The 25,479-nt window shown below is 48.9% G+C and overlaps 8 protein-coding genes across 9 annotated transcripts; 3 read left to right on the top strand and 5 right to left on the bottom strand.

The window, feature by feature from the left end:
* Positions 1-2,484: 2,484 nt before the first annotated feature.
* CNBL0080 (hypothetical protein) lies at positions 2,485-3,480 on the bottom strand (the record flags this gene model as incomplete). Its single annotated transcript, XM_767498.1, has 2 exons — positions 2,485-3,303; positions 3,376-3,480. 2 exons carry the CDS (start codon positions 3,478-3,480, stop codon positions 2,485-2,487), a joined length of 924 nt encoding a protein of 307 aa, XP_772591.1.
* Positions 3,481-4,205: 725 nt separating this feature from the next.
* CNBL0070 (hypothetical protein) lies at positions 4,206-5,932 on the bottom strand (the record flags this gene model as incomplete). The annotated part of the gene is made up of 2 exons (XM_767497.1): positions 4,206-4,356; positions 4,500-5,932. The coding sequence occupies 2 exons, from the start codon at positions 5,930-5,932 to the stop codon at positions 4,206-4,208; spliced, it is 1,584 nt and encodes a 527-aa protein (XP_772590.1).
* Positions 5,933-7,461: 1,529 nt separating this feature from the next.
* Positions 7,462-9,870, top strand: CNBL0060 (hypothetical protein; the record flags this gene model as incomplete). The annotated part of the gene is made up of 12 exons (XM_767496.1): positions 7,462-7,594; positions 7,647-7,827; positions 7,879-7,970; positions 8,046-8,076; positions 8,129-8,321; positions 8,375-8,444; positions 8,504-8,844; positions 8,896-9,100; positions 9,164-9,280; positions 9,333-9,415; positions 9,479-9,594; positions 9,660-9,870. The coding sequence occupies 12 exons, from the start codon at positions 7,462-7,464 to the stop codon at positions 9,868-9,870; spliced, it is 1,773 nt and encodes a 590-aa protein (XP_772589.1).
* Positions 9,871-10,384: 514 nt separating this feature from the next.
* On the bottom strand, positions 10,385-12,227 carry CNBL0050 (hypothetical protein; the record flags this gene model as incomplete). 2 transcript variants are annotated; one of them, XM_767495.1, is made up of 4 exons in its annotated part: positions 10,385-10,689; positions 10,742-11,693; positions 11,745-11,853; positions 11,916-12,046. In XM_767495.1, 4 exons carry the CDS (start codon positions 12,044-12,046, stop codon positions 10,385-10,387), a joined length of 1,497 nt encoding a protein of 498 aa, XP_772588.1. The 2 variants fall into 2 exon arrangements, with proteins under 2 accessions (XP_772588.1, XP_772587.1); XM_767494.1 differs by having other exon boundaries at positions 11,745-12,227.
* Positions 12,228-14,633: 2,406 nt separating this feature from the next.
* Positions 14,634-15,379, bottom strand: CNBL0040 (hypothetical protein; the record flags this gene model as incomplete). The annotated part of the gene is made up of 3 exons (XM_767493.1): positions 14,634-14,743; positions 14,828-15,191; positions 15,251-15,379. 3 exons carry the CDS (start codon positions 15,377-15,379, stop codon positions 14,634-14,636), a joined length of 603 nt encoding a protein of 200 aa, XP_772586.1.
* A 2,143-nt stretch (positions 15,380-17,522) lies between these two features.
* CNBL0030 (hypothetical protein) lies at positions 17,523-18,554 on the top strand (the record flags this gene model as incomplete). Its single annotated transcript, XM_767492.1, has 4 exons — positions 17,523-17,661; positions 17,715-17,871; positions 17,951-17,954; positions 18,009-18,554. The coding sequence occupies 4 exons, from the start codon at positions 17,523-17,525 to the stop codon at positions 18,552-18,554; spliced, it is 846 nt and encodes a 281-aa protein (XP_772585.1).
* Positions 18,555-19,111: 557 nt separating this feature from the next.
* On the bottom strand, positions 19,112-21,470 carry CNBL0020 (hypothetical protein; the record flags this gene model as incomplete). The annotated part of the gene is made up of 13 exons (XM_767491.1): positions 19,112-19,240; positions 19,299-19,351; positions 19,411-19,580; positions 19,632-19,756; positions 19,821-19,976; positions 20,035-20,142; positions 20,205-20,277; positions 20,328-20,401; positions 20,451-20,572; positions 20,626-20,702; positions 20,756-20,822; positions 20,872-21,039; positions 21,095-21,470. The coding sequence occupies 13 exons, from the start codon at positions 21,468-21,470 to the stop codon at positions 19,112-19,114; spliced, it is 1,698 nt and encodes a 565-aa protein (XP_772584.1).
* Positions 21,471-22,490: 1,020 nt separating this feature from the next.
* Positions 22,491-24,716, top strand: CNBL0010 (hypothetical protein; the record flags this gene model as incomplete). The annotated part of the gene is made up of 12 exons (XM_767490.1): positions 22,491-22,537; positions 22,586-22,779; positions 22,835-22,963; positions 23,085-23,218; positions 23,270-23,337; positions 23,396-23,552; positions 23,609-23,715; positions 23,767-23,943; positions 23,996-24,118; positions 24,171-24,289; positions 24,351-24,548; positions 24,610-24,716. 12 exons carry the CDS (start codon positions 22,491-22,493, stop codon positions 24,714-24,716), a joined length of 1,560 nt encoding a protein of 519 aa, XP_772583.1.
* Positions 24,717-25,479: the final 763 nt, after the last annotated feature.

Genomic DNA, 25,479 nt, shown 5'->3' with positions numbered 1-25,479 from the left:
GCGCACGCCCCTTCTTGCTCGCCTCCAGCCGCACCCCGCCCCCGGCCCCCGCCGCCGCCAGCCGGTCCCGCGACAGCCGCCGCGACCGCGCACCGCCCAGCAGGATCCCCAGCTCCGCCGACGACCGCGGCGTGCCGCACGACGGGTCCAGCAGCGTGCCCTGTCGCGCGAGCAGCTCCGCCCCGTCAGACAGCGACCGCCCCCGCCGCTTCGCTGTCCCCACGCGCACACCGTCCAGTGTGCTTTCGCTCCATGGCCGGGACCGCAGCTCGTCGTCCCGGGAGTCGTCCCCCGCCGGGCGTGCGGTGGTGTACGTCGGGTCAAAGAACGCCGGCACAGAGTAGAGGTGCATAGGCTGCGACGCCGAGCGCGGCAGGTCCGTCGCTTGGAACGTTTCCGGCTGCCCTGTCCGTCGAGGCGGGTAAGGAAATGCGTACGCCGCGGGTGGTGCAAACACGGGTGCAGGGGCATGCACAGGAGGGTGCTGGTGGTGATAGCTTGGGAGTCTGCGTATTAAATTAAAAATAGCACCTCTTGATGGAAGATGAATTACCTACCGCTGTTCTCGATATCCATCTTTGCCTGATAACGGCGAACGGACAATCTCTTCGTCTTCTCTCTCTCCATCTCCACCCTCTAGCTGCATATACTTGCCCCCTTCTTTAGCCGCCCCGCGACGGCGCAAGACTTCGCTGCTCTTCACCCTGCCCACCTTGCTTGACGATGTGTGGTGCGTGGAAGCGGAAAAGGAGGTGGAGATGACGGATGCGGAAGAAGGTGCGCGCGAGGGCACGGCGTGGACGTCGGTGTCGGCGGTCGGGCTTGGTACGAGATGCTGGCGGTCATCGTCTTTGTCACCCCCATTCTCCTCGCCACCCGCCTCGTCCCTGTACATCTCCTCCACCTCGACGCGCAGTCCATGCGTCCCGCCCTCGCGTGGGGAAGATCGGGGACCGAGCGGTTTCGAGGTACGTAGACTCTTTACCGTTCCCGTGCTGTATGTTAGAGGCGAAGATGGAATAGAAGAGATGGATGCGGTGGGTGAGTGCGAGTGGGTGGGCCGCAGGGCAAAGCTGTCATTCGTCTTGACTCTTAATCGCGTGCCTGCTATCCCTCCACTACTCGCTGCCGTCGCCGTCGCCGTCGCGGCTACCTTGATCGGCGATCCTTGACCATCAGCGTAAGCGCGGGTCTGACCCCCCGGTTCGAGAGGAGGAGAACTGGTAGTGGATATCCGCAGGGGAGACGGAGGGTGAGCACAGTTGGGCAGTGTTATGCCCAAGCCTTGCGATGGGTTCGGAGACAGCGGCATTTCGGTGTAATTAAAACTGTCGGGGTAGTATTATAAAAAAGAGTAATCAATAGAGTGTATAGATGGTAGGTAAAAGCAATGCATTTGGAAAACGAGGATTTTGTCACACCCAGGTTGATCTCAATCCCCACACCCGGTGCATTTTATATTTAAACAATCCACGACCAAAGTATTATTTCACAAAAACCGGAGTACCATTTTTACCCTGAGGCCGAGGTCAAAAACAAAAGACGCGACGCAGTTCGCAACAAGTAAACTGGAATGAAAAGACAAAAATCAGTCGGGCTGCGGGAGTTTAAAGTTTAGTTTTAAGGGTTGCTTGATTTTAATGCCGGAGCTGTTTTGCGCTTTTTGCGCTATTTGCGCTTTTTGCGCTATTTGCGCTTTTTGGGCCAGAATGGTCTCCGGCTGGGCGAGAGTTGGCCATGTGGCTGTCGCGTGGGAAAAGAGTCCCGAGATAAGTGATTTGTCGGGTCAAAAACGTCGGGAGACAACGTAGGCGGCGCGATTCGGTAAATTGACAGACGACCGACGACCCACGTCCGATATCCACATGATCCACCTTTCATCACAAGAGTCCCCGTTATTATCGGACAGTTCTTGCGTCATAAAATCGGTGCAAGTGGATAGCGATACCGGTGGATCATCCTTGACAAGAGCGATCGGCAATGGTTTCAACTTGAGGTCAAGGTTTATGCGCCTTTAACTCTCAATTGATTAAAGACTTGATACTCTCCTCACACAATTACCTACTCTAGCTCAAGGGCAACTTTGTAGAACCAGAGAACCGAGGGATAAACGTGGAAAGGTTATTGACTTTCTACCATCGATCGTTTAACTCTTCGCTGTGTACTTTCCAAGTCGTCTTCAAGCTGTTTTTATAGAAAAGGTTGGGTGATTTTGGAGAAAACAGGATAGGGTACGAAAAGTTGGAAAGATAAGACTCACTTGCGATACCCAGCTTGATATTGCCGTGGTGCATGCAAAGTTATCCGTTATCCGTGCTATGAAAATGACAAAAGTATCGTCCTAACCCCTCCCCTCTTCTTCAAACGCCTGAGCCTGCTAAAACCTAACCCTCATCTAACTTTCATCCCTTTCCTTTTCCATCAACCACCGCCTCTCGCACACCTCTCCAGTACTACGTACATTCTTCAAACCTCTCCCCTCATCTAACTAGGTCTCGCCACCTCTTCCCTTTCCAGCTCATTGACCCACTTTTCAATAGCCTCGCTATCGAAACCGTCCGTGCTCCTTCCGGGTCTGTTGACGCTCGTGACTAATTGAGGCATGGAAAGAACGAGTTGTTGGCGCATTTTAACGGCAAAATCGGCAGGCTGATTTTTGGAAAGACAAAGATATAACACGTCAATTGGCGTAACAGGCAAAAGCAAAAGAAAAGAAAAACGTACATCTTCCGCCCCCATAGCCTTCCCGACCGCCCACATTCCAAGACCTGTAAAGCCTACCACTAGCGTCGTCGCAAACATCAACGCTTTCGCACCAAGTAATGCCCCTTCCATCTTATCCCCTCCCCCTTCTCCCTCCCCCTCCGAGGCAGTATTGGACGATAAAGGCATGAGCGATGAACCGTACAATGCTTTTTCTTCTCGAGCGTTGAATAACCGGCTTTTGATCGTTTCTGCAGACTCTTCTGCCTGGACGACCGGATCAAGAGTAGATTTGGATCCTTCCCCAAGATGCTTGATGTCTTCTTCAGAAATGGGGATTTCTGCTGATATACTGGCGCTCGAGTAGGCTGGGATGGCGGACTTGAGGGCGGATGGAGGTGGGACAGGCGGCGAGCTATCTCGGACTTGGCGCGGAGGGATAGATGAAGAAGCGAATGAGGATAATGAAGGAGAAGGGAAACGGCGAGAGGCCAAGTGTTCGAGATTTCGGTGCGACATGAATTGAGGACCGTTCATCGTTTTTGCCGCTTGCCGGACAAAAGGTATCACCATAGCTGTCATCCCTATCGTCAGCGCAAACTATTCGTCAGAGCAACAGATCAGTATTTGCCTTTCGTATAACATCAACAGTCCATGACGAAAGGAACCTACAGCAGAACCGGCGACGTAGAATGCGACTTTGGGGATCTTGCGTCGTTTTTCGGGTGCAGAGTCCGAAGGGAGCGAGTTGGGCTCGCCAAGAAGGACTGAAGCCATGGTCGTGTTTGAAGCGATTGAGGGACAAATTAAAAAGTGTGAGTCGTTGGGGAATTTGAAGCAAGAAAGTGGAAATGGCAAAGGAAAATGTCGAAAATAGCCGGGAGGATAGGGGTTAATAGACTGAGACTGAGAAATTGATCAGGCTATTAACGATGATGTGACCATTTTGATAGAGAGCTACTTTATTTATCATTAAGATTTGGTCCCGCTTTCTTACCACAGACGGCTGATTCCCAACTATCATTCTGATGTCAAAATTGCACGCAATAGACCTTTTACTCTTATACAAAGCGATCATGTTGAACTGTGGTAACTTTGGAAAAAAGTACATGAATAAAACGTTTGGTAGAGCAGTACAAATTTGCAGGGTAACGGCAGACTACAGTAATTATTTAGCCTCGGCATTGTGTAAAGACACCTTGTCTTAATAACTCTACATCTACCGCCGGTCTCATACACCCCGTCAGACTGTCAGATAAAAGAAAGACTTACAGAGTAGAAAAGAATATCTCCTTTACCGCTGAACGCCATAAACCAGCTTTCGTAGTAACGAGCTTCTCCCTAATCTACTCCAATTTGTGTACATTTGAATCCTTCATCAGTTCTAAATTACCAACCATCAAAACGCATTTATTTCCCTCAGTTGCAGCATTCATAGCCCTTGCATTACTCCGTTATTGATTACGAGACACCTCAATGCCTTTCATATCCCCAATCCTTAGTCATATGTCGTTCTGATTAAGAGGTCGTACTTGAGAGATTAGTCCGTCTTCCTTCCCTTTTTTCCGGCTCCTCTTGGCTTGCCGAACAGCTATAAGATCTGTCCATTTGCTGAGCTTATCAGGTGCGAGGCCGTAAGAGATTAAGCTGGAGCTATAGGGTAGCGTAGAAGATAAACATCAGCTCAATTCCCATGAAATGAAAGCGATAATAGAAGCGGCATTAATGACGATCGAAGACCCTCGAATCAAGAAGGACAGACAGAAAAGGAAGGGGAGTCAAGGTAGTGTACGTACCCACAGACCACCGACATAACATTCATTCCCAAGCCATCCCAAGCTCTCCCGATTTCTCCATCTTTTCCACCTCTCATGAATGCTGTCATCTTACCCCGTTTTGAGGTAGGGAGCGTAAGCCAGATAGCGAGACGCTGTTCTTCATAGCGATCGTGCAGGGCGAAGAGAGTGCGTAATGGGCACCGATAGTAGGAGCCTTCGGCTTCATCATTGTCGTCTTCAGAGATAAAGGATGTGGAGGAATCAAGATCAAAGTCTTCATCGTCCGACATATTTGTGGACAAGGGGCAAGGATGTGATTGCGTTTTGGACTTGGTACCGGTTTTCAGTTGGGGAGAAGTAACGCCAAGCCAGTCTGAAAGATTAATCGACTTTGTAAGAACAGCTATACTATCATTTTCAGTAAAAGAGGCAGCAAAATCGAAACAGTCGATAAGACTTTCCTCCGTGAGGACTTCCCATTCGATAAAACTGCTAGGGGTATCGGATGACGAGAATGTGGAGGTGACAGCACAAAAGGGAACAATGTTGGTACTGGTGTCGGACATGTCGCGCATATTGTCAATACTTTTGCTCCTGCTCTTCTCTCTGCTTTTACTCCTATTCCTAGCCTCAGATTCCACCTTCTCTTCCGCGGCTCCCTGACTCTCCTCTCCACTCATTCTTCGCGCAGCTCTAGCTTTCACCTCACTCATCCTCTTATTCGTCATACTCAACAATAGATCACATCTGAGCAACATGACTTCCATCCTCACTCTCAAAGGTCGATGCTCATTCTCTTGTTTCATATGTTTCTCTTTCGCTTTTGCCACCTTGCCCACAAGTGACGTCGAGTTAAGAGAGTCGATCTCGCCAATATTTGAGAGCCCCTCATTGATAGTTTGTAGATATTCGAGCAGGCAGGTGACTTCAGTATCTGTCAAGTCTCTCGAAAGCTGGTGAGCAGCATTGGACAATTTGGAGTGAGCAAGAGGGCGGAAGGGGTTTGTCTCGAGAGACGTGATGATATGCCGGCAATGTTCGAGAATAGGAGAAAGGAATGATTGATGGTAAGGTGGAATGGACGGGAGTATGGAACCCAGAATATGTGTGTCGTGTCTGGTAGCCAACGAGGTTTCAAGCAATGAACGAACGGCGAAGAAGCTACCAATCGATTGCTTCAAAGCAATGTGTAAATCATGTGAGCGTATTCTGCCTTTATCTCCATCTGATTCCCATAGAATCCTCGCTATCACATTTCCAGCAGCGGCATAACCCTTCACAAGTTCATCAAGCCGTCCTTGCACCTCTTTGTCTCCCATATCCAGTTGTCTAACGCGAACAGCATCTCTAAGTTGGGTTGTGTATGTCTGGAGACCAATCAGAGCTTTTATTGTAGGTTGTTGTTCGGGATGTAGGGTATTGGAAGCCATTGTCAGGAGAGGTTCGAGCATGGCAGACGAGGGGAGGGATGGTCTCCATCGGAAAAGAGAGATGTTGAATATCGAAAACGGATGACGAGAGCTTGCTAAAAGTATATCAGTCTCCTTCACGACTTGCTACCAACACACGGACAAAAGGACCACGGACAATACGTATTAAAAAGCCCTTCAAACGTCAGTATGGACTCTGGCCACTCGTAACTAAGTTTTTGCGCTGTCGAAGTTGATGCCATATCTATTCAATCGCAGTTTAAAGTCCGAGAAACAAGAGTGGAAGGATATATCCAGGCGAAAAGACGATGATACTTTTACAACATCAACAACATTTTGTCTTTTGTGGCAAAGCCGCCGGTGGCAAGAGGCCCATGCGTGAGCTAGAGTCGTGTCAACCAGGATTACCCGCGGGAAAAAAAGGCAGTTGTTGGGTGCGAACATTCACCCATCGATACGCCTCGGCCACGCTTTGGAACAGTAACATTGTTGGAAATGGCCTCTAAACACTTGGTCTCTTGAGTTAACATGGCGTATGGTGGAACGTATGGTATACATGAATGTATGGACGGATGATTGCAAAAGTTGTTTTTTTGAAGGGGTGAAGACGGCCGGTGACGACCGGTTGAGCAGCCGGTTAAAAGTAAAGACGCATCATCGAGTGGTGATGTCATCCTGCACATTCCAGTCAAGGTTACGAAGTTGTGATCATTGCACCAATCAGAATTACGGTTTTTCATTCAAAATCAAATATGTTTTTTCTCGACATTTTAATTAATTACTTCAAATTTACACTTACCGGCAGTTTACTAATTTGTCTAGCATGTTTTTAAAGGCATACATGAATTATGGCACAGGATCTAAGATAAAGAATGCCAGAGCATCAGTGAGCAACCGAGTTATCCACCATTTCGCCTGCCAAGTCATCTTAACAACCACTGTGAGCAAGGGGGTTGATTATTATATATGCAATGAAAAAAGACATGATGTATGTGGAAATGAATCACGTACAAGAGTAAGAATAGGCTGGCAGGATCTAAATTTTATATAGTAGCAGAGGGTCTCGGTCCAGTGGGACTGTTCGGCGAATTTTTTCTCGTACCCTGAGGCCATCCGGAGTCGTCATTCTGTGACTGGCGGTGTGGCCTTGGGGACTTTTCGTCGGCAACTTTTGGCGGCTCATGTGTCCGAAGCCCCAGACAGGCCATCCGGAGCCCTTCCGGTGCAGCCAGGTATTTCTCCGGGACCCCGCGATCGGTATCTTTTCTGTCGTCTGCAATCTTCTTTCCGTCTTCTTCAGCAAATCGGAATCCTTTTCTCTTTGATTACCTTCACTGGCATGCCGCGGCAGGAGGCAACAGATTAATGTCATAATTATAAATAGTAAGGGGTTGTCTTGCAATCCTTTTTTCACCGTCCAACGACAACGCTTCTTTTTAGTGACATTCATAACTCATTCGTTATCTGGTACACTTTCATTATCATACTTTCGAGAGATCATATTTTCGAGAGATCTGATAGTTTAGTCTGGCTTGGATTTACCACTCCCAATGAGTAAAATTACTGTCGCACCGAGCAGGGAGGAAGTCCCCAGTCTCTCTGCTCTGGGTATCAAGGCGCACCCGGATGCTCTGACTCTTGCATACGATGACAACGCCCTGGCAGGCTCTTATGGCGGTAATGGTAAGTCAATAATCTATTTGAGGTTCTGACTTGGTTAACATGCTTGCCGCAGGTCTCAAGGATCTTTTTGCCAGCAGGATGGTTTTACTGGCCGCCAGCGCTGCATGCATTGGTGGACTCTTATTTGGATTTGATCAGGGTATCCTGTCCATCTGTTTGACCATGCCCCAGTTCCAAGATCAGTTCCCAGAGACAAATGCAGAGGTAAACCCACAAGCGAGTCTCAACAAGGGGTAAGTGGAACCTTCCGTGGTAGGAGGTTTGCATCTGACTGTATTCTACAGTATCATGACAGCATTACTTGAGCTGGGTGCCTTTTTGGGAGCTTTCATGTCGGGATATGTTTCGGACCGGTATTCGCGAAAGGGATCTCTAGGTACGTCATACATTCGGACCTTCTTCGAGGATTGTATTGTCCTGAAATTACCACTGACTCCTTCGCGTCCTGTAGCTTTTGGTATGGTCTGGTTCATTATTGGATCGTGAGTTGCGCAACGGCGTCGAGTAATTGTGGCTGAGCTCAAAGCACCGCAGTGTCCTGCAAAGCGCTTCCTATTCGTTTGCTCAGCTTGTTGTTGGGCGTTTCATTGGAGGTATCGGTATTGGTGTGCTTTCTTCAACTGCTCCCACCTATATCAGCGAGATTGCTCCCCCCAACATCCGAGGTGCCCTGCTCGTCCTCGAACAATTTTCCATCGTTCTTGGCATTGTGGTCATGTATTACATTGTGAGTTTGGCAATCGACAGTTCCACGAAGCATATGGTTTGACAAAAGCCAAGACATATGGATCTCGATACTTGTCCGGAGGTGGTTCGTTCCGACTGCCTTTTGCACTTCAGATGTTTCCTTGTGAGTTTATTTTCGTAATGATAGGCAGTTAATGAGGTGACTGACTCTGACCTTTCCAGGTATTATCCTTGGAGGGTTCCTGTACCAACTTCCTTACTCCCCTAGATGGCTGGCTCTCCGTGGTCGTGATCAAGAATGTCTGGCGAGCTTGTGTCGTCTCCGTCAGTTGCCTGATACCGACCCTAGGGTTCAAGCCGAATGGATCACCATCAGAGCAGAGGCCATTCGTAACCGTGAGGTGCTCGTTAAGGCGCATCCAACTATGACCGACAAGTCGACCAAATCGGAATTCAAGCTCGAGCTCGCGAGTTGGGTCGACATGTTCAGAGTCGGAAGTATACGACAGACGATGATCGGTATTCTACTCATGTTCTTCCAGCAGTTTGTGGGCATCAACGCTGTAAGTAACCTTCTTTTTGAAAAGTCACACGGCTGATTGATTGTACCCCAGCTTGTCTACTATGCTCCGACACTGTTCGAACAGCTAGGACTTGACTACGAGCTTCAACTTACCCTCGCGGGTGCCTTGAATATCGCACAGCTTGTCGCTGTCGTCGCTGCCTTTTTCCTTCTTGACAAATTTGGCCGCAAAGTTTTCCTTATCGTCGGTGCCATCGGTCTTACAGTTTCTCATTCCGTTGTAGCGGCCATGATCGGTAAGTAGCAACTAACTACCCCTGAGTTCACTTGTTTTGGCTAATGTCTCTCGACCTTCATAGGAACCTATGGTGACAACTGGCCGGCTCACAAGGGTCCTGCTTGGGTGGGTGTTGGATTCATCTTCGGTGTCATGATCTTCTACGGTATCGGTTGGGGTCCCGTCCCTTGGGCCATGCGTAGGTTTATTTCCCACTTCCATAGGTCTTTTTGCTCACAAATGACCAATAGCTGCTGAAATTCACGCCTCCAGTCGCCGTGCCAAGGGTGTCGCTATAACAACCTGCTCCAATTGGCTGAACAATTTTATCATCGTCAGTCACTTACCCTCTGCCTGGGAATCTGTCACTGTATGTTAACACGGTGGGCATTGATAGGGCTTAATCACTCCTCCCCTCATTTCGGGCACCAAAGGATACGGGGCATTCATATTCTTTGCCATCTGGTCTCTCTTGGCTTGCCTTTGGTCCGTCTTCTTCGTACCTGAAACCAAGTCAGTATTTTATTGTCCCGAAATATTTGATATCCCACTGAGAATCAACTTCTTACGCGTCATAGAGGTCGTACCCTTGAGCAGATGGACGCCGTGTTCAAATCTCGAACTGCAATTGAGGATGCCCAAGCAAGGGATGACATCCTGCAAATTGTCTGCAAAGAGGCTCTCAACTCAATTAACAACCCCAGACAGGTTCCTAAGATGGAGATCGAGATGTTGGAAAACGTGGACGAGAAGAAGAGTGGTACGCCAAGTACCATAAGCCAGGTGTAAAATAGGATTTGGAGTTTGATAAGGGGGGATGACCTCAGAAAAGGCGATCTAAACCCGGAGGATCGTCACCAAACCTTCCCGCGTTTGTCCATCGGTGTCCTGTTCTCCGTTAAGTTGGCCCTGGAATTGGATGAAGGACTTCAAAATTAATGGGAAGTTATGTAAGGAGAGAATAAGTAACGGTTAAATGAGATAGAGAGTAGATGAAAAATAGATGGCATGATAATTCTACAGCCTATGTACTCGGTCTTCCCTCCGTCCGTTCTGCGGATTCGTTCTACGACTATTGCTAATCAACCGTCTCATCGTATACAGGGTTATGTACAGGATAGAAATTCGCAAAGTCGTACGCCTAAACCAGCACATATAACAGCACATCTTGGCCATCCCCAGTCTCCGAATGCCCCATGTGCCCTATACATTCCTCCCCAGCCCTCTTCAGAGCATTTCACCAAATCGACCCTTTCTTCGTGAATTGCCGACAGCCGCTATCCAGTTCCCTTCCACCCACTCATTAACAATCGGAATTTTCCTTTCCTCCCCGGGCCAGCAAGACATCCATCTCCTCGCGGGTCACCAGCTTCACCCGCACCCCCAGCATTGCGAGCCTGCTCCGGTAGGCTTCTAACGTGAGTTCGCCTGTCTCGGAGTCGATAGCGTCGAAATCGGTATCAACAGGATCACATTCGTGGGACCTTGGATGAAGAGCGGCGGGAAGATGATCAGAGACAGGGAGTTTCTCACGAGAGCCAAAGGATGTATAGGAAAAAGAGTCGCAGTCCGATGATATAGAAGAGGGATTCATAGAGGGAGTGGTATCTACAGTAAATTTGTAAGCGTAACTCCATGCTGCAGATCACAAGGTGCTCACGGCTATTGGATATGAGGGAGGCGATGATGGACGATTTCACGTCGGACACATCCACAACAGTGGATAGCTCCTCCAGACCCCTCAAGAACTCTTGTGGTTTCATAGGTCTTCGAGCGTGGGCAGCCTCAGTGCGATGAGCAGAGGCTCCATTGCCTTCATGTACTCTGTCATGACCAGAGCCTCTGCCGCACAAGCCATCACTCTCAGGACCGTTGCGGCGATTAACCTTCCGAGACAGCTTCTCGTCTCCCGGTATATCTTCCACACCTTCCTTTTTCCCTTCATCATCCAAATCCGCCAAAGTGCGTTTGTTCGCCTTGGTCGGATGAAGGCTGCGGCGCATATGCGGGAGCGGAAGGCCATTGAGGAAACATTGTTTTGAAAGTGACGCGGCACGATTGAGGAACAAGAAAATGGTCGCGTCGAGGTGATACCTTGCCTCTTTGTTCAAAATGGCGTTGGCACGGTCGCTGATCAGACAATTGGGAGGCGACGACCAAAAGTCCTGCAGCCCTGCCAGTTCCTCAATGGAGTAACTATCCCGCAGATATCCAAAATGTCGTCCGGTTTTCCCCAAAAACTCGCTATCCGCCTCCAGGGCAATTACGGGGATGTCTGAATCCGAGTGCAGATACACAATTCTGTAGAAGTATTCATTGATTATAGAAAGACCGAAGATGCAGCCCGAGATGGCGTAACCCAAGATGACATACCACATAGTTTGAAACACGCCTTCCTGACGGAGGTAGTTAAGGGCTTTCTCGTCGCTCTGTCTTTTGGCCTCGCCTGTAAGGAGAGTCGCTAATTCCATCCACTTCACTTCGATGACTGCGTAAAGCATCCGTTTCCGGAACGATGGAGAGCTAGGATCGTTGACATTGCCGATGAGGGAGGCGTCCGGAGTAATGGCACCGCCGTTTTTTGAATTGGATGTGTATTGTGATTGAGAGGGCTAGGTTGGACACATAAGCGTGCGTCACCTTCTGAACAAGCCATGACTCACGACTCCCAAAACTTTCCCCGTCTGCCGTCTGTACACATCCACCAGATCTAGCTTCGCCCATTCTTCGTCCTTTCCGCTGTAGAAGACCGTTTTCAAATTTGCTTTATGTCTGAACGTTGTAGCGATCAGCTTGGGGTTCTCCTCGATGAAGCGGTCAAGATAGCGACGAACATGTCCGTCGTCGAACATTTGCTCATCAACGATTCCCCCGTCTCTGTACTCATCGGCCCAATCTTGATTGAGATAGTCAACTTGGCATGCCTCATCGTAGGAGCGGATAGTAAGGTATTCGGAGACCTCATAAGGTTCGTTGAGGTCGAAGGGGATGAGAGAGAGAGGATATGGTCGGTCTTTGTTTTTAGGGTGGCCGCCGTATGCAATGGGATCGTCACGAGGGGATTTTGGAAGTTCGGGAAGTGCCTGATATGACGCGGGTGAGAGTGAGGAGTCGGAAATAGCTTCGCTTGCTTTGGGAGAGGCCATTAGGGAAGTGGAGGTGGAGTAAGGGCGAGCATAGCAGGGAATTGCATGGATAGTGGAGACGATGAGTACTGGCAAAGGTAGAGGGAAAGGGAAGAATGGCAATGGGATTTATCGGCGGGAAGCGCTCTAGATGAGAATAATAATAATATACTCTAGTGGCGGCGACGGCTTTTTTTTGCGCGTTTGGCGGGTTTCGATTATCTTCCGAGGAACACGGGCCGACAAACCTATTTTCCGCGGCATCGCTTGTTCGATCTGATAGGCGACGTTTCGTGTTTCTTATCTTTACTTCTTATCATCCCAGATCACATATTCATACAACAACAGCGACCGCGGCCAGTTTCTACACCGATAGCATGTCCTTGAATTATAATCTTCAACAATCCGTAAAGACGGGATGGATGCGCATGGGAAAGCCACAGTGTAAGTCTAGTTCGCTTCGATGACGACGGCTTTGGCTTATACAATGATCCAGTAGGTCCCATTCACATTTTTTGCCCCCCTGACTGTTGGCCTAAATGCGTAGACATATAAGCTGCAAGCTCCCATGCATGGAATGAGGTCATAGATGCATCCATGATTCCTTGTATGTGCATAGGGTACCATCGACGTGCTCATATTCGTGACGACACCTGCTGATGCGTTATCAGTCTAGTTTATTATTCACTTCTTATGCTTCGCCGCCTGTCGCTTGATCTTCTCCACAATCATCCTGAGGAAAATACCGATATATAATAAAGCGGTCGGTGCATGTTTGTTGGGGATCCTGGCTGTAAGTGATTTTGGGCTTTGCGCATCCGATTACTACCCTGCTGATGTTACGAAACAATCCAGCTTCCCATTACTCTCTTCTTCGACATTTACCACAATTTCTTTTGGGGTGCCCACACCCGGGCGGAGGAAAAGTGTAGGAGAAAGCGCGGGATTATGCGTGGGGTCTTGGATGTAAGGACTTCCAACTTGCGTCCTTTTCCACCATCCGCTGACGCTGAACAGTCAGCTTGCCTTCGCACCCGTTCGCCTCCGCTCGCTCATATTATCTCATTTTCCCCATATTGGCCCTCAGGAGGACTTGAAATAACGGTGTTGTACCAGACGCTGGTGGAACATACTGATGAAGCAGGAACGGAAAAGAAGCAAGGAAGTGAGCTCGGAAGGACCGTAGCTCAGTCAGTCAGTGTGCCATTGAGGAAACAGCAATGTACGCCTACATTTCAAGAAGGCCCGAACTAGCAAACAAGTTGCAGGACTACACATGGGATCTAGGATGTAAGTGCTTTCGATCTAAACGCTTTAAACGCTTTTCTCGCATCTGCTGATGTTGTATACACGCCTGCTCGCTTTGTTTTGCGTAACACTTCTTTTGGGATTCTACCCCCATGCCCGGTTCCAATTCTTGCCATTAGATGATTCGTTCTTCAGTGAGGCTGCCCAGAATGATATGTTGGATTGAGAATGACTTTCTTTCGAGGTGTCAGTGTTTTGTGAGTTGCGGGCGACCTTCACTCCTCTGTCTCTCCTATTGCGGCTAATTCCTCCCCAAATAGACTATAGTACCCCCTTTCCCTACCGTTAATACTTTCCCATTTCCTTAGGCTGGGTAAGTAATAGTATAGTTATTACATTGCTGACATGTCGGCACATATAATTGTCGGAACACGTTCCGCTTCCATTCGAGTACCCTTCCATTCCATCTATAAATCGATTTTATTGCTATTCTACTATATATTCACTCGCCATTCGCCCGTTCCCAAGCTGACCTCCCCCCCCCCCCCCCCGGCGGAAGGCGAGTGAATACTCGTAAATTGTATAATAAAAGATAGACGATGTATATGGTATTGATGGGAAGACGAAAGAGAAAGAGAAGAGAACTAGAACTTGGGGGAAGAGAACGAGAGTAATAACGAAAATGAGAATGAGAAACGAGTCCTAGAAACCAGAACCAGAAGCTAGGACACAAGTTGAAAATGAGAAACAAAGTCTCGAAACCGAGATAAGAGACCGAGGGAAGAAACCGGAACAGCATTGTTCATCCATGACAGCCTCATTGACATCCTCGTGGGTCTCCATGATCTCATTGGTGTTTCGGAATTTGATGAATCGTCCTCAATAGCATGAGGAAGAGGGGGGCTAACAGACTAAGCAAAAAGCAAATGAGTCAACGTTCAAGAGGGGTAGAGAAAAGAGCATAAACCTACCGTGCTTGACCAAGTCTCGTCGTGGGAGATGTGAATTAAGGGGAAAATCAATTATATGAATATCTACTTGCGTTGATCGTCGTTTTTTCTGGCTTCCATTCCCTTTTGTGTCGGCCTAGGGACCTATGATATCAAGTCTTTACAACACCATACAGGTGTACTATCATCGCAAGAAGGTTCACGCTCAGTTTTGCAGTGTTGTTTTGGGTTACGACGGAAAGAAATGATCCCCCATAGCAACAATAGCGGCGACCAGCCCCCAAAATCCAATGAAGCAGCATACGATGATTATGGAAATCTTTACTTGTCTGGCGCGATCTAAGTCATCGAACCAAAATAAGGTGGTCAGATAAGGACGTTCCAGACGTTCGAGGGCAAAATTGGCGAAACTGCCGAACTCACTAGCATCTTTGTCCTTCTGCGTCGGCTCCACAATCACGCCCAGCTTCTCAGGGGGATCTGACACGAAGGTGAACCAGATATCCTCGGTTACAACTGGCCAATTTCTAGGGTGAGCCGATGCAGTCGAGCTCAAGCGGAAGGAAATGTGGTCGGCTGGATATTCTGCCAGTTCAGGGATATAACGACATATGTTTTGGATGGTTTTCTGAGGGCGGGCGAGATGAAGGGTTGATGCTTTAGTCCTCATGCGGTTCACACGGAGCAAATTGGCTCTTCGAATGGAACCCAAACTCACCTCCTTCGTCTTCCCTACCAAGCCTACATACTCCTTAGGATCGTCAAATCCAAACCGAGGGGGGGCATACTGAACGTTGTGGAGCAAGATCAGCAACACAAACTGTCGCGCTATGGCAGTCGACTCACTACAAAGATCACCCTCGACACGAAGTCGCTAGGGCCCGGAGGGTAGGTCGGCGCCTGGTCCTCGACATCCACGTCAAACGACTCTGTGTTCTTGTTTAATAGTTTCTGGTACTCAGGTGGTTCCGACATGGCGTGGTTGGGGTATCAAAGGGTTGTAAAGAGTGAGCAATTTGGAATTTGGTTGGTGAGGTGCGTGTATCGGAGGATGTGGGCTCCACACACTCTCAGAAATCGAAGGAGTCCTCCCGGCCCCGTCCCGATCAGGCGCGCTGACTACTATTCGTCGCTTGCCTATTACAGGCTGCAAAGGGGCGGCAAGCGCGGCAAGGCGCGGCGAATGGATTCCTTCTTGTTTGGTTCATGCGGCGGAAGCAGCATGCGATACTCTGATTCCTCGTCTGAGATCCCATCGTTTCATACATCACTACGAATTCAGAGCACCAAAGGATTCTCCTCAAATTCTTTTAATTTCCACATACTTCTATCTCTATTTACCCCTCAAGTCACATCACAATCCAGATAAAATATCTGGCCAACAAGCTCCCAGCGTCTTTCCGGACTGTATATCCGTGTATGTCGAGAGGAAATCTTATACTGTACATGTCTTTGCTGACATGGTACGGTGGCGATAGGCTAGTGTATCTACTCATCTTCATTGTTTTTCCCCTGTTCCGAAGCTACCATCATGGCTCCTTCAGGCTTCTTGAGCTCCTTCCGGTGAGTAGGCGTCCCAGTTACCATCACCTCGCGATGCTAAATGGGGCACGAACAACTGCTCACATCTTTCCCATAGTCGGTCTTATTAGCCTTGATCAAGAGATGCACCCATTCAGACTTAGTCTATAGGTGAAGGGTTGGGTATTGTGAGTCTATTAGACGAAAGATTAAGTCGGGATGTCTGTCTGACATCGCATCGGTGTAGCCTGTGAAAGATTTGGCCCGCTGCCGATGTCCCTTGTATCTTACTGCTGGCAAGATTATGCGGTACCAGGCATGGTTTGACCGCTTCAGCGACCGTTCGGTCATTTGCTACACACTGCCACCGCAGTCCCCTCAGTCGCCTCGCCCATCCACAGCGACTCTAGCTGCTAACTAGCCCTTTGCCTGGCATCATCTCCCGGCCCCCCTATCTCGTCTACGCACGCTTCCTGTTCTATTGAGGATCAATTGTTAAAGTCTCAAGGAGGCCATCTGCAACAAAAGTCATTTAATAACGGCCAACAGGAGAACGGAGATGGAGCTGAAGAAGATTCGAGTCCCAAGGCGGAGCCCATTATCGGTGGTTTGATTTAGGATGGGGCCTCCGACCTACCATTGTGGATGATGTGAACAGTGATCAAGATAGCCGCCTCATGGGGCTTCTGGCCTGATGGCCAACGAAGATCCCCGGGTGTTTACTCCCACCCTACTCCGGTTGACACGAAAGCCGGTATTGTCTTGACTTTGGGCTCTCCTCAAACAGCCCGCTGGAAATGATGCCTCCTTTTCTACAACGTTCTTGCCACATTCATCGCCATGCTTACAGCGTTCACTGGTTTAGCCCAGCGTTTCGGTGACATGACATGGGCTATTGTCGAAGTCAACAACAAGCTAGCTATAATACCGAAGATCGGCAGGCAATGAGGGCGTCTGTTCTGGAAGTGGCAGATTTTTCTGAACCTCAGCGCCAAGATACTCGAGCTGCTCGATCGCCCTATCGTGACATCTGCCTCCGAGCTGCAGAAGAATGTCAAATCAATCTACAAATCCCTCGATATCAAGCCAATCCTCACTGATAGCCCGAAGTGTCCTACCAAAGACTGTCAAGCAACCCTCTTCGAAACCACCAATAGCGAGGGCTTGCCGATCTACCAGACAAGTGTCATGAGTGTAATACCCCTCTCAAAGAGGCGGGGAAGGTTCTGGTGCAGTTCTTCCCGAGACAATTTCTGCAGTCAGTGCAAGGACATCTATGTAATGTCAAAGGGGTAGAATGTCTAGTTGAGCAACAGCAGGTATTGCGAGCGCAGCAAGATGGGCGGGATTGACACCTGGGTCACCCAGGTTACATGCGTGATGCACGTGCTGTGAAGATCTGCCGACATCAGCTGGAGGGTGAATGCTATCACGACGATGGTCTTCAGCGAGAGAGAGGCTGTCTTGTCCTCACCATTAACGTATCCATTGATTACGCCGATCCATCGCGGTCTCGCAACCGCTCTCCCTGGTCAATGGGCCCTATCCTCTGCAGTTGGCTGATCTTCCCAACCAATATCGTTTTCGATTGTCATTCATGATGATAATGGGAATAACTCCAGCTCCCAGCGAGCCGCCAGGCTGCCTTCTTCATCGACTCTTATTGGCATTGGGGGTCGATCTTCTAAGTGGAGAGTGTGACGGGCTTTGGATTAAAACACCTGGGCACCCTACCGGTGAGTGGTTTCGTCAGTTGTAGAAATCCTTTCGCTAACAGTGTGCGGCATAGGACGCAAGGTCTATGTCAGAACTGGAACCATCTGCTGTGGTCGTCCAGCTGCGGTTGCCATCACTGGTGTCAGCCACTTTTCAGGAAGGAGGACGAGAGGAAGACATGCATGCTCCAAGTACAGCTGTAGACAAACGACCGAGGACACGAAACTAAAGTAGCGTCAGGTGTTTTGTTCCGGCCTCTACGAGGACAGTGACACCGCTACAGTTAGTCAGGCCTAGCGTCGACCAAAGGCCTGTAAGTTTTATGTGATTTATGACAATAAATATCCAAGGCTAACGAACATTACAGCCGCTCCAGCAACAAATCGCTGGGCAATCTTCCCCAACCCGTCCACGAGATAATCCCCCTAACCTTCAGCTCCCCAACACACCGTCAAATCTGCGTCCAAACCAATTTCCTTATACGCAGGCTGACGTTGTGCCCATACCAGGCTATCCAGGATGGGGACGGACCAACTGGACAATAGGAGATGGCAACTGCCAGTTTAGGGCCTTTGCAAAGGCTCTAGACAATGGCAGAACATCCCACCAGGAGGTTCGTCGAAGGGTGGCAGAGGCCATGGTCCAAAGGCCTTGGAGGGATTTTATCTCCCACAATTACATTTCCCCACGGGAATTGGAGGAAGATGCCCGGCGGTTGGCACAAGACGCGGAGTGGGGAAACCACACGAGCCTTTGGATGATGGGAGCACTATGGGAGGTCAGCATTGCTGTTCTCTGCATAGATGCAGATGGGTCCCTGAGCTGGCTCACGGGATACGACGGGTTGGATGAGGGTTATTTATGTTTAGCTTTTGTCAACGGCAATCATTACGAAAATTTATTGCATTTGTAGAATAAAGGATAGGGTTCCACTGACCAGGATTCTTCGGTACCCACCATGTTCAACCGACCAGCCAATGGTCAATGCACATGGTTGGACATCACCCCTCCCATGGCAAGAACAAATTGGACTGCTAGTGATGGGCATTTCCTCTACCGGGCATTCTTGATGGCCTACATGGGTGTAAGCGTACAGAGGAACGAGGATAGGAGTAAGACAGAGAGAGGGACGAGAGGAAGACACAGAAGTAGTTTTGGGGTGCAGATGAGAGGGGGAGAATGAAGAAGGCAAGAGGAAGAGCAGGTGGACCGTGTGAGGAGGGGTCAGGGAGGAGAGAGGTACGGACGGAGGATGCAGGGAAGGTGTGAGAAAAATGAGTTAGCTCATAGATAGATCTGGAAAAGATATAAATGCATTGTGCGAGATATACCCCATTGCCAAAAAGTCTGCTCGTCATAACCAGAACCTCCAGCAAGCCTAGGTAAACTATGCAATTCCAGTTATGAGGCGATATCCTGATAGCATTTGCATATTCTCTTTCATCTACATGTCTATGAGAGCAACGTTAATCAATGAAAACGACCATTGAAAATGATGAAGGACCACGAATGCTTTTTAACCAAAACATCTCCATCCCACTCTTTCGCGTTCTTCTTTGTAATCTTAGGAATAATAGTGTCAGGGTTTTCGAACGTATTCTGTAGTAAGGAGGTTTCAGTTGATGCAGTGTACAAATACATGTTAAAGGGAACTGACCGCAGCAGCAAGGTCGTCCGAGTAGATCTCGTGAACCTCGACACTCTCGACCTCTATCCCATATCGTCAGTTCCAATACGCCTCAGATATAACGTCTCCAGAATGTACTTACCGAAACCCGAGAACCCTATCTTCGAGCTCCAATCCACCTCCGGATGCCTATTCAGAATGCTAACCCTGATGCTTGCCCCCTTCTCCGTTTCGACGAGGATAGCGACAGAGTCGATGTAGGAGGGTTTGTAGTTGCCTTGTTGGATGTAGACAGGGAAGGTGGGACCGGTGCTGCCATGCTTGTCAGTAACGAGTGAGACATGGGTACGGACGGATACATACTAGACGTCAGGGAAGACAGGAAGTTGGAGAAGGTGTCCGTTCTTCATGTACTTGCTGAAAAGCTGAAGGGGGTAATACAAAGTCTGGCGAACAATACCATCTGGCTTGGTCATGAGAGGTGAGATCTAAGCTCCATCTGTCAGCTTTGATTCAATAGAATAAGGTAGAAGCTCATGAGATGGGACGTACGACGTTGACAGACTGAGCAAGACATGCAATGCCTATATCCTTATGCTTCCTCACAAGCACATTCAACCATGCACAAAAGCCAAGCATGTCGGTGTAGTCGTACCATTGCTCCAACCCGTTGGATCCGGGCGCTTTGACGTCGTCCCAGACGTTCCACTACCAACATCGTCAACTCTTACACTTACGGATAACGATGGAAGGATAGGAAGCGCACCTCATCAAAGCAGATCTTCATATCCTTCGCTGGCATGCGCTCCCAGGTTCGGCCGATGTTAGCGAGGTCGATGAGTGACTTGCAGATGTCGATGTGCTTCTCGGCAGCCTATATATCATCGTATCAGTATTAACGAAGCAGCTTTCAGCGCAGGAAGAGGTGATACTTACGGCTGGCCCGAAGACGTTCTTCTCGTAGTCATAACCAGATACGCTAGACATCTTGTCGTGGCCGAGCATAGTACTGAGATCTTTGTAAGTTGGGGATTGCGATGGAGTAGGGATTTTGCTCACTAGAAGTGAATGGAGTGCATATCAGCCCATGGAAGAAGACCCTGGATAACCTCTCTATCCCAATCAGACGCACCCTACACCTATTGTCAGTTTCAACCCTGCTGCCAAATTGAATATACTCACAGTCTCGCCACAAGACACCAATACGATGCTAGGGTCAACGAGCTTGAGAGCATGGGCCCATTGCCTTGCTTTCCTCACGTACTCGGAAGGGAGAAGGTTGCCAACTTGCCATGGACCCCACACTGCAGCAGAAATTCAGACTCAAATCTCGTCTTGGGAAGAAAAGCAGACTTACTCTCATTACCGAGACCCCAGTATTTGACAGCATGAGGCTCGTCCCTTCCAGTATTTTTGCGTCGAAGGTTTGCCCAGCTTGATCGACGATAAGCGCGATGTAAGATAGACAGGAAGGCGAGAAAGCTCACTGGGTATCGCCAGTCCCGTTGCAGTACTCAACCCATGCCAAAGCTTCCTCAAGACTACCAGTGCCCACTACCGGCAGACGTCAATACTGCGCAACAAGGTCAAGAAAGACACGCACTATTCAAACAGATGTAAGGCTCAGCACCCGTCGCTCGGCAGTAGTCGATAAACTCGTCGGTGCCAAACCTGTTGGACTCGTCGCTCAGCCAAGCGAGCTCGACACGCTTTGGACGCTCAGAGATGGGGCCGATACCGTCTTGCCAGTGGTAATTGGAGACGAAGTTACCTATCACAAAGGTTAGTAGATTTGCAAGTGGACGAAGATAATAGCAGATGCTCACCACCAGGCCACCTCAGCATTGGAATCTCGAGCTCCCCATCCTTCGCCAAGCACCCCATCACATCTTTCCTCCACCCCAATCTATCTTTCTGAAACGTCTTTCCTTCATCCTGCACCTCCAAAAGCCATTCCGGACTTGGATCCTTCGGGTCATCCACAATACCTCCGTAGATACACCTCCCGAGATGTTCGAGGAAGCCGCTGAAGATCTTGTCTGTGACGGGAGGTCCGGAGGGATAGAGGAGACGGGTGACATCGAGGAGGATAGGAGTTGATGCGAGTGTTTTGGGATGGGAGGGAGTGTTGGGAAAGTCGCGCGGAGCCTGTTGCTGGAGAAGAGACTGATTCACTGTAACGTGTTGGCTGTAGACGGCCATGGTGATCGCTGGAGGATGAAGTGTGAGAATAGAAGTGTCGACGTATACGCTATAAGCTGTAAGTCGCAAGGCCCCTACATGCCCTCAGCTGTATTCTGCAACCACTAATAAACTTCGAGGTCGGCGGCATTCATACGGTTATCGGATCATAAGCTATCATGCGTTGTCTCGGCCAGATAGGCTCAGGCGGCGGCGTGACAACATTGAGCCGATAAGAGTCCAAATTGCAACCGCCTTCTTCCACTGGCAAAGCAGGGGCGCCGTGTATCGGTACGTATCCCTAACAGGCACCCGACGGCCCGACCACAATCCGTACACTAACGCTGGCGGGCCGGTACTTATCTGGTAGCACAATTGATGAGCGGTTTATTATGAATGATGATCATCAGATGAAAGGCGATTTGGCTCGCGACTTCACACGAAGCTCACCTATAGCTGTAGTGTGCCTGAGTTTCCGTTCCCTCTTGAGCGGTGTCCCTGCTTTCCCATATTCTCGTCTTGTCTCCTCCCAGAGCCCTCAATGACTCACTTATACGCCTGCTTTTGAGCTTCTTGCTATGTTCCTTGGTATCGTACATGTTTCAAAAAGCCAGCAACGTCGGCACAAACATTAACCCGGTAAATCAATTGAACGCTCGAAATGACGTCGTCTCGGTGTTTGTGTGGCGCCTTTATCCGGTTTTCACGCTCTTTTGTCTTTTTTTGTCTTTTTTTGCGTTTGACCCTTCTTTCGCGCAGCAATGCAGCTCTGGAACTACAGTTCGAACATCAGAAAGCGTCCGCACTTTCCAGCCGCCAGATGAGAAGAAGAAGAGCGCGTGATTTGGGAGGGAGGGGAGCTGCCGTACCTTGCCTTTCATGTGGTTCAATCAATCGGACCCCCCCCCCCCAAAGCAGTAAGATGGCTTCTCGTATATAAATGTGTGCCCTTCTCAGACTTGGTTGCCTCCTCTTCTCTATATCAGTTCCCCTTACCACCATTGCAGCTCATTAAGTCGTCGGGGTACCTAAAAAACGACCATGTTACCCCCAAAGATCTACACCTTCCTATGTGGCTGCTTCGCCGCGTGAGTACCTCTTTCAAGATACCTGGAATCTACTGATTCCTAGCGCAGCATGGGCGCGATGCTCTATGGTTATGATCTGGGTGTCATCTCTTACGTTCTGGTAGCGCCGGATTTCCTCAAGACCATGGATACCACAGACGAGAACTATATCGGCTTCATCACTTCCTCTATGCTGCTCGGTGCCTTCGTCGGTAGTATCCCCGCTTCTTTAATTGCAGATGCTTTCAGCAGAAGAATGGCTAGTAAGTATCTTATGTGTAAATTAAGAGCGATATAGTATTGACAAGCACTATCTAGTCACCGTAGCAGGTGTGGTCTTCATCATCGGTGGTATCTTGCAGACGGCAGCTCCAAACAAGGAGGCTATGTTTGCTGGGCGATTCTTTGCTGGTATTGGTATCGGCATGCTGGGACTGTTGACGCCTTGTATGTACCATTTATTTAATATATTCTTACCCATTCTGACACGCTTCTTAGTGTACCAATCCGAGATCGGTACGCCCGAACCAGTCTCATCGTCATCGCACCTCGCTCACTCCCTCTTTAGCTCATCCTTCGGCTCGTGGTATGCTTACAGCAACCTTCCAATTCTTTCTCGGTATCGGCTCTTTCATAGCAGGATGGATCGCGTATGGTGTTGCGCAGACTCACTTTGAATCGCCCATGGCGTGGAGGCTTCCGGTGGGCTCTTCTCAAACTGTTCGAGGTTCTGTTGCTAAATAACTTCCGTAGCTTGGATTCCAAATGCTCCCCGCGGTCCCACTCATCTTCTTGACTTTCCTCTTACCCGAATCTCCTCGGTACGTACTTCTCATGTTCTGTTCTACTTGCGGCGATAACTGATAGCCGCGTATATAGATGGTTGATCATCAAAGGCCATGACGAAAAGGCCCTCAGAAGTCTTGCTCGTTTGCATGCAAAGGGTGACGAGAGCGATCCATTCGTGCTGGGGGAGTTTGCCGCTATCAAAAACAAAGTCGATGCCGAAGCCGTTATGCAACAGTCTTGGAGACTTGTAAGTCATTCTCGGCTATGTGGCGCGTAAAGGATAAGGGTGACACCCGGTGGTAGATCTTCAACTTTGAAGACCGGACAAACATGAGAAAGGTGCTGTATGGTATTATCCTACAATTCTCCGTTCAAATGACTGGTGTGTCGGCTATCCAATACTATGCCCCGTATGTCCACTATTTTCTGTATCGTATCTTCATATACTAATCACCCCTTAGCACGGTGTACGCCTCAGTCGGGTTCTCAACCAATACTTCTCTCTTGATTAATTCCATCAACTCTGTCAACGCTCTCATCGCCCAGTTCTTCTGTATTCTCTTTGTTGACAAGATTGGGCGTCGATTCCCTTTGATCTTTGGAAATATCTTATCAGGAACCTGTTTCGCTGTCGCTACGTATGTCACATTCTTCCACTGCATCATTGACTCTCTCTGATACCATTTCCAGTGCATTGGCAAAGCAGTTCGCGGATGGACGTGGCAGCAGAGGCCAAGGTATCGGTTTCGTCGTCGTGCTCTACGTATACAACTTCTTCTTTTCTGCCTGTATCGGTCCTCTCTCTTGGATCTAGTGAATCCTCTCATTCTTCATATGAGGAAAGGTATGCTAACCAACGAAATAGCCCCGTTGAAATCATGAACACTGCTATTCGAGCCAAAGCGACGGCAATGGTAAACATGGCTGCTTGGATCTCGAACTTTATGATTGGTCAAGTCTCTCCCAAGGCTTTCGCCAACATCGGTGAGTATTCTGCCTCTGTATTGTATACAAATAAGCAAGCGTGACTCAACTGTCTCTATAGGCTGGAGATATTACCTGGTTTTCTGCATCTGTTCCTTTACCAACGCCATCACCTTCTACCTTTTCTTCCCTGAAACCCGAGGCCGAACGCTGGAGGAAATGGACAACTACTTTAGGCAGATGAACCTCATCGTGCCGTTGACGAAGGATGTACAGAAGATCTCGGCGCATGAGCGAGAGGCGCAGCTTGTGGAGCAAGGTACGTTTCTTCTCCCCTTTTTGGGCGGCTCGTTTGTAGCTAATCACTTTTGCCATGATAGGTGTCATTCAACAAGAGGTGGGCATGCAACAAGAGGTGGACGAGAAGGATGAGAAGAATGAAAAAAAGGATGAGAAGAAGGAGATTGAGCATCAGGAGGTGGTATAGGGGATCAAGCCGGCGGTTTGAGCAGGCTTTTGAGGATAGGAGTTGTCCGCGGGTTATTTGTTTTTTGATCTGTATTCGAAGGTTCTTTGAAGGGTTTATGTATGCGATGCTACTGCTCCAAGTGACGTCTAACATTGGTACGGCACACTGTAGGGAAATACCCGGGGTCTCTTATTGGTTAAACGATCCAGTTGGTTCCGTTCCACTGCGACCCACAGTAGATAACAATATCGACTTCTTGGTATTGATTCTACGGGAAATACAGAACCTTCCTAGGTTTGGCTGTTGGTGGTCGGTCAATCTAGTAATTATACTGACGATAGATCGTTAAGCAATGTAATGGTATAATTGAACTCTGGTCTCATCTCGAGTTGTTGTGTTGTGTGTGTATCAACATATATAGGCTCCATGAGCGTAACACAGTTATGCACCTATGTACTTTGAATCCACTATGGTTCAGAGCAGGTACAAAATTATCGGATACATGCGTTCGTCAGTATCTTGTGGATGCATCCAACGCTTTCTGGACGCGACTGTCCTTCCACTTTCTATCTGTAATACATAAACATTTCTCGAAGGTTCCACAATCCCCGCTCTCTACACCCATGTCATGCTATATAAGTCGACTCCTAGAGCCCATAATTCGTTGCTTCTTCCGTTGCCATTCCCACCATCTCTACCCTCCTCACCAGGGTTAGGGGGGGGTTAGGGGGTTAGGGGGTTAGGGGGTTAGGGGGTTAGGGGGTTAGGGGGTTAGGGGTTA

This window comes from Cryptococcus neoformans, chromosome 12 (assembly GCF_000149385.1).
Source record: "Cryptococcus neoformans var. neoformans B-3501A chromosome 12, whole genome shotgun sequence".
NCBI classification, from domain to species: Eukaryota; Fungi; Basidiomycota; class Tremellomycetes; order Tremellales; family Cryptococcaceae; genus Cryptococcus; species Cryptococcus deneoformans.
The sequence above is the reverse complement of the archived record's forward strand: the minus strand, read 5'-3'. Positions and strand labels throughout refer to the sequence as shown.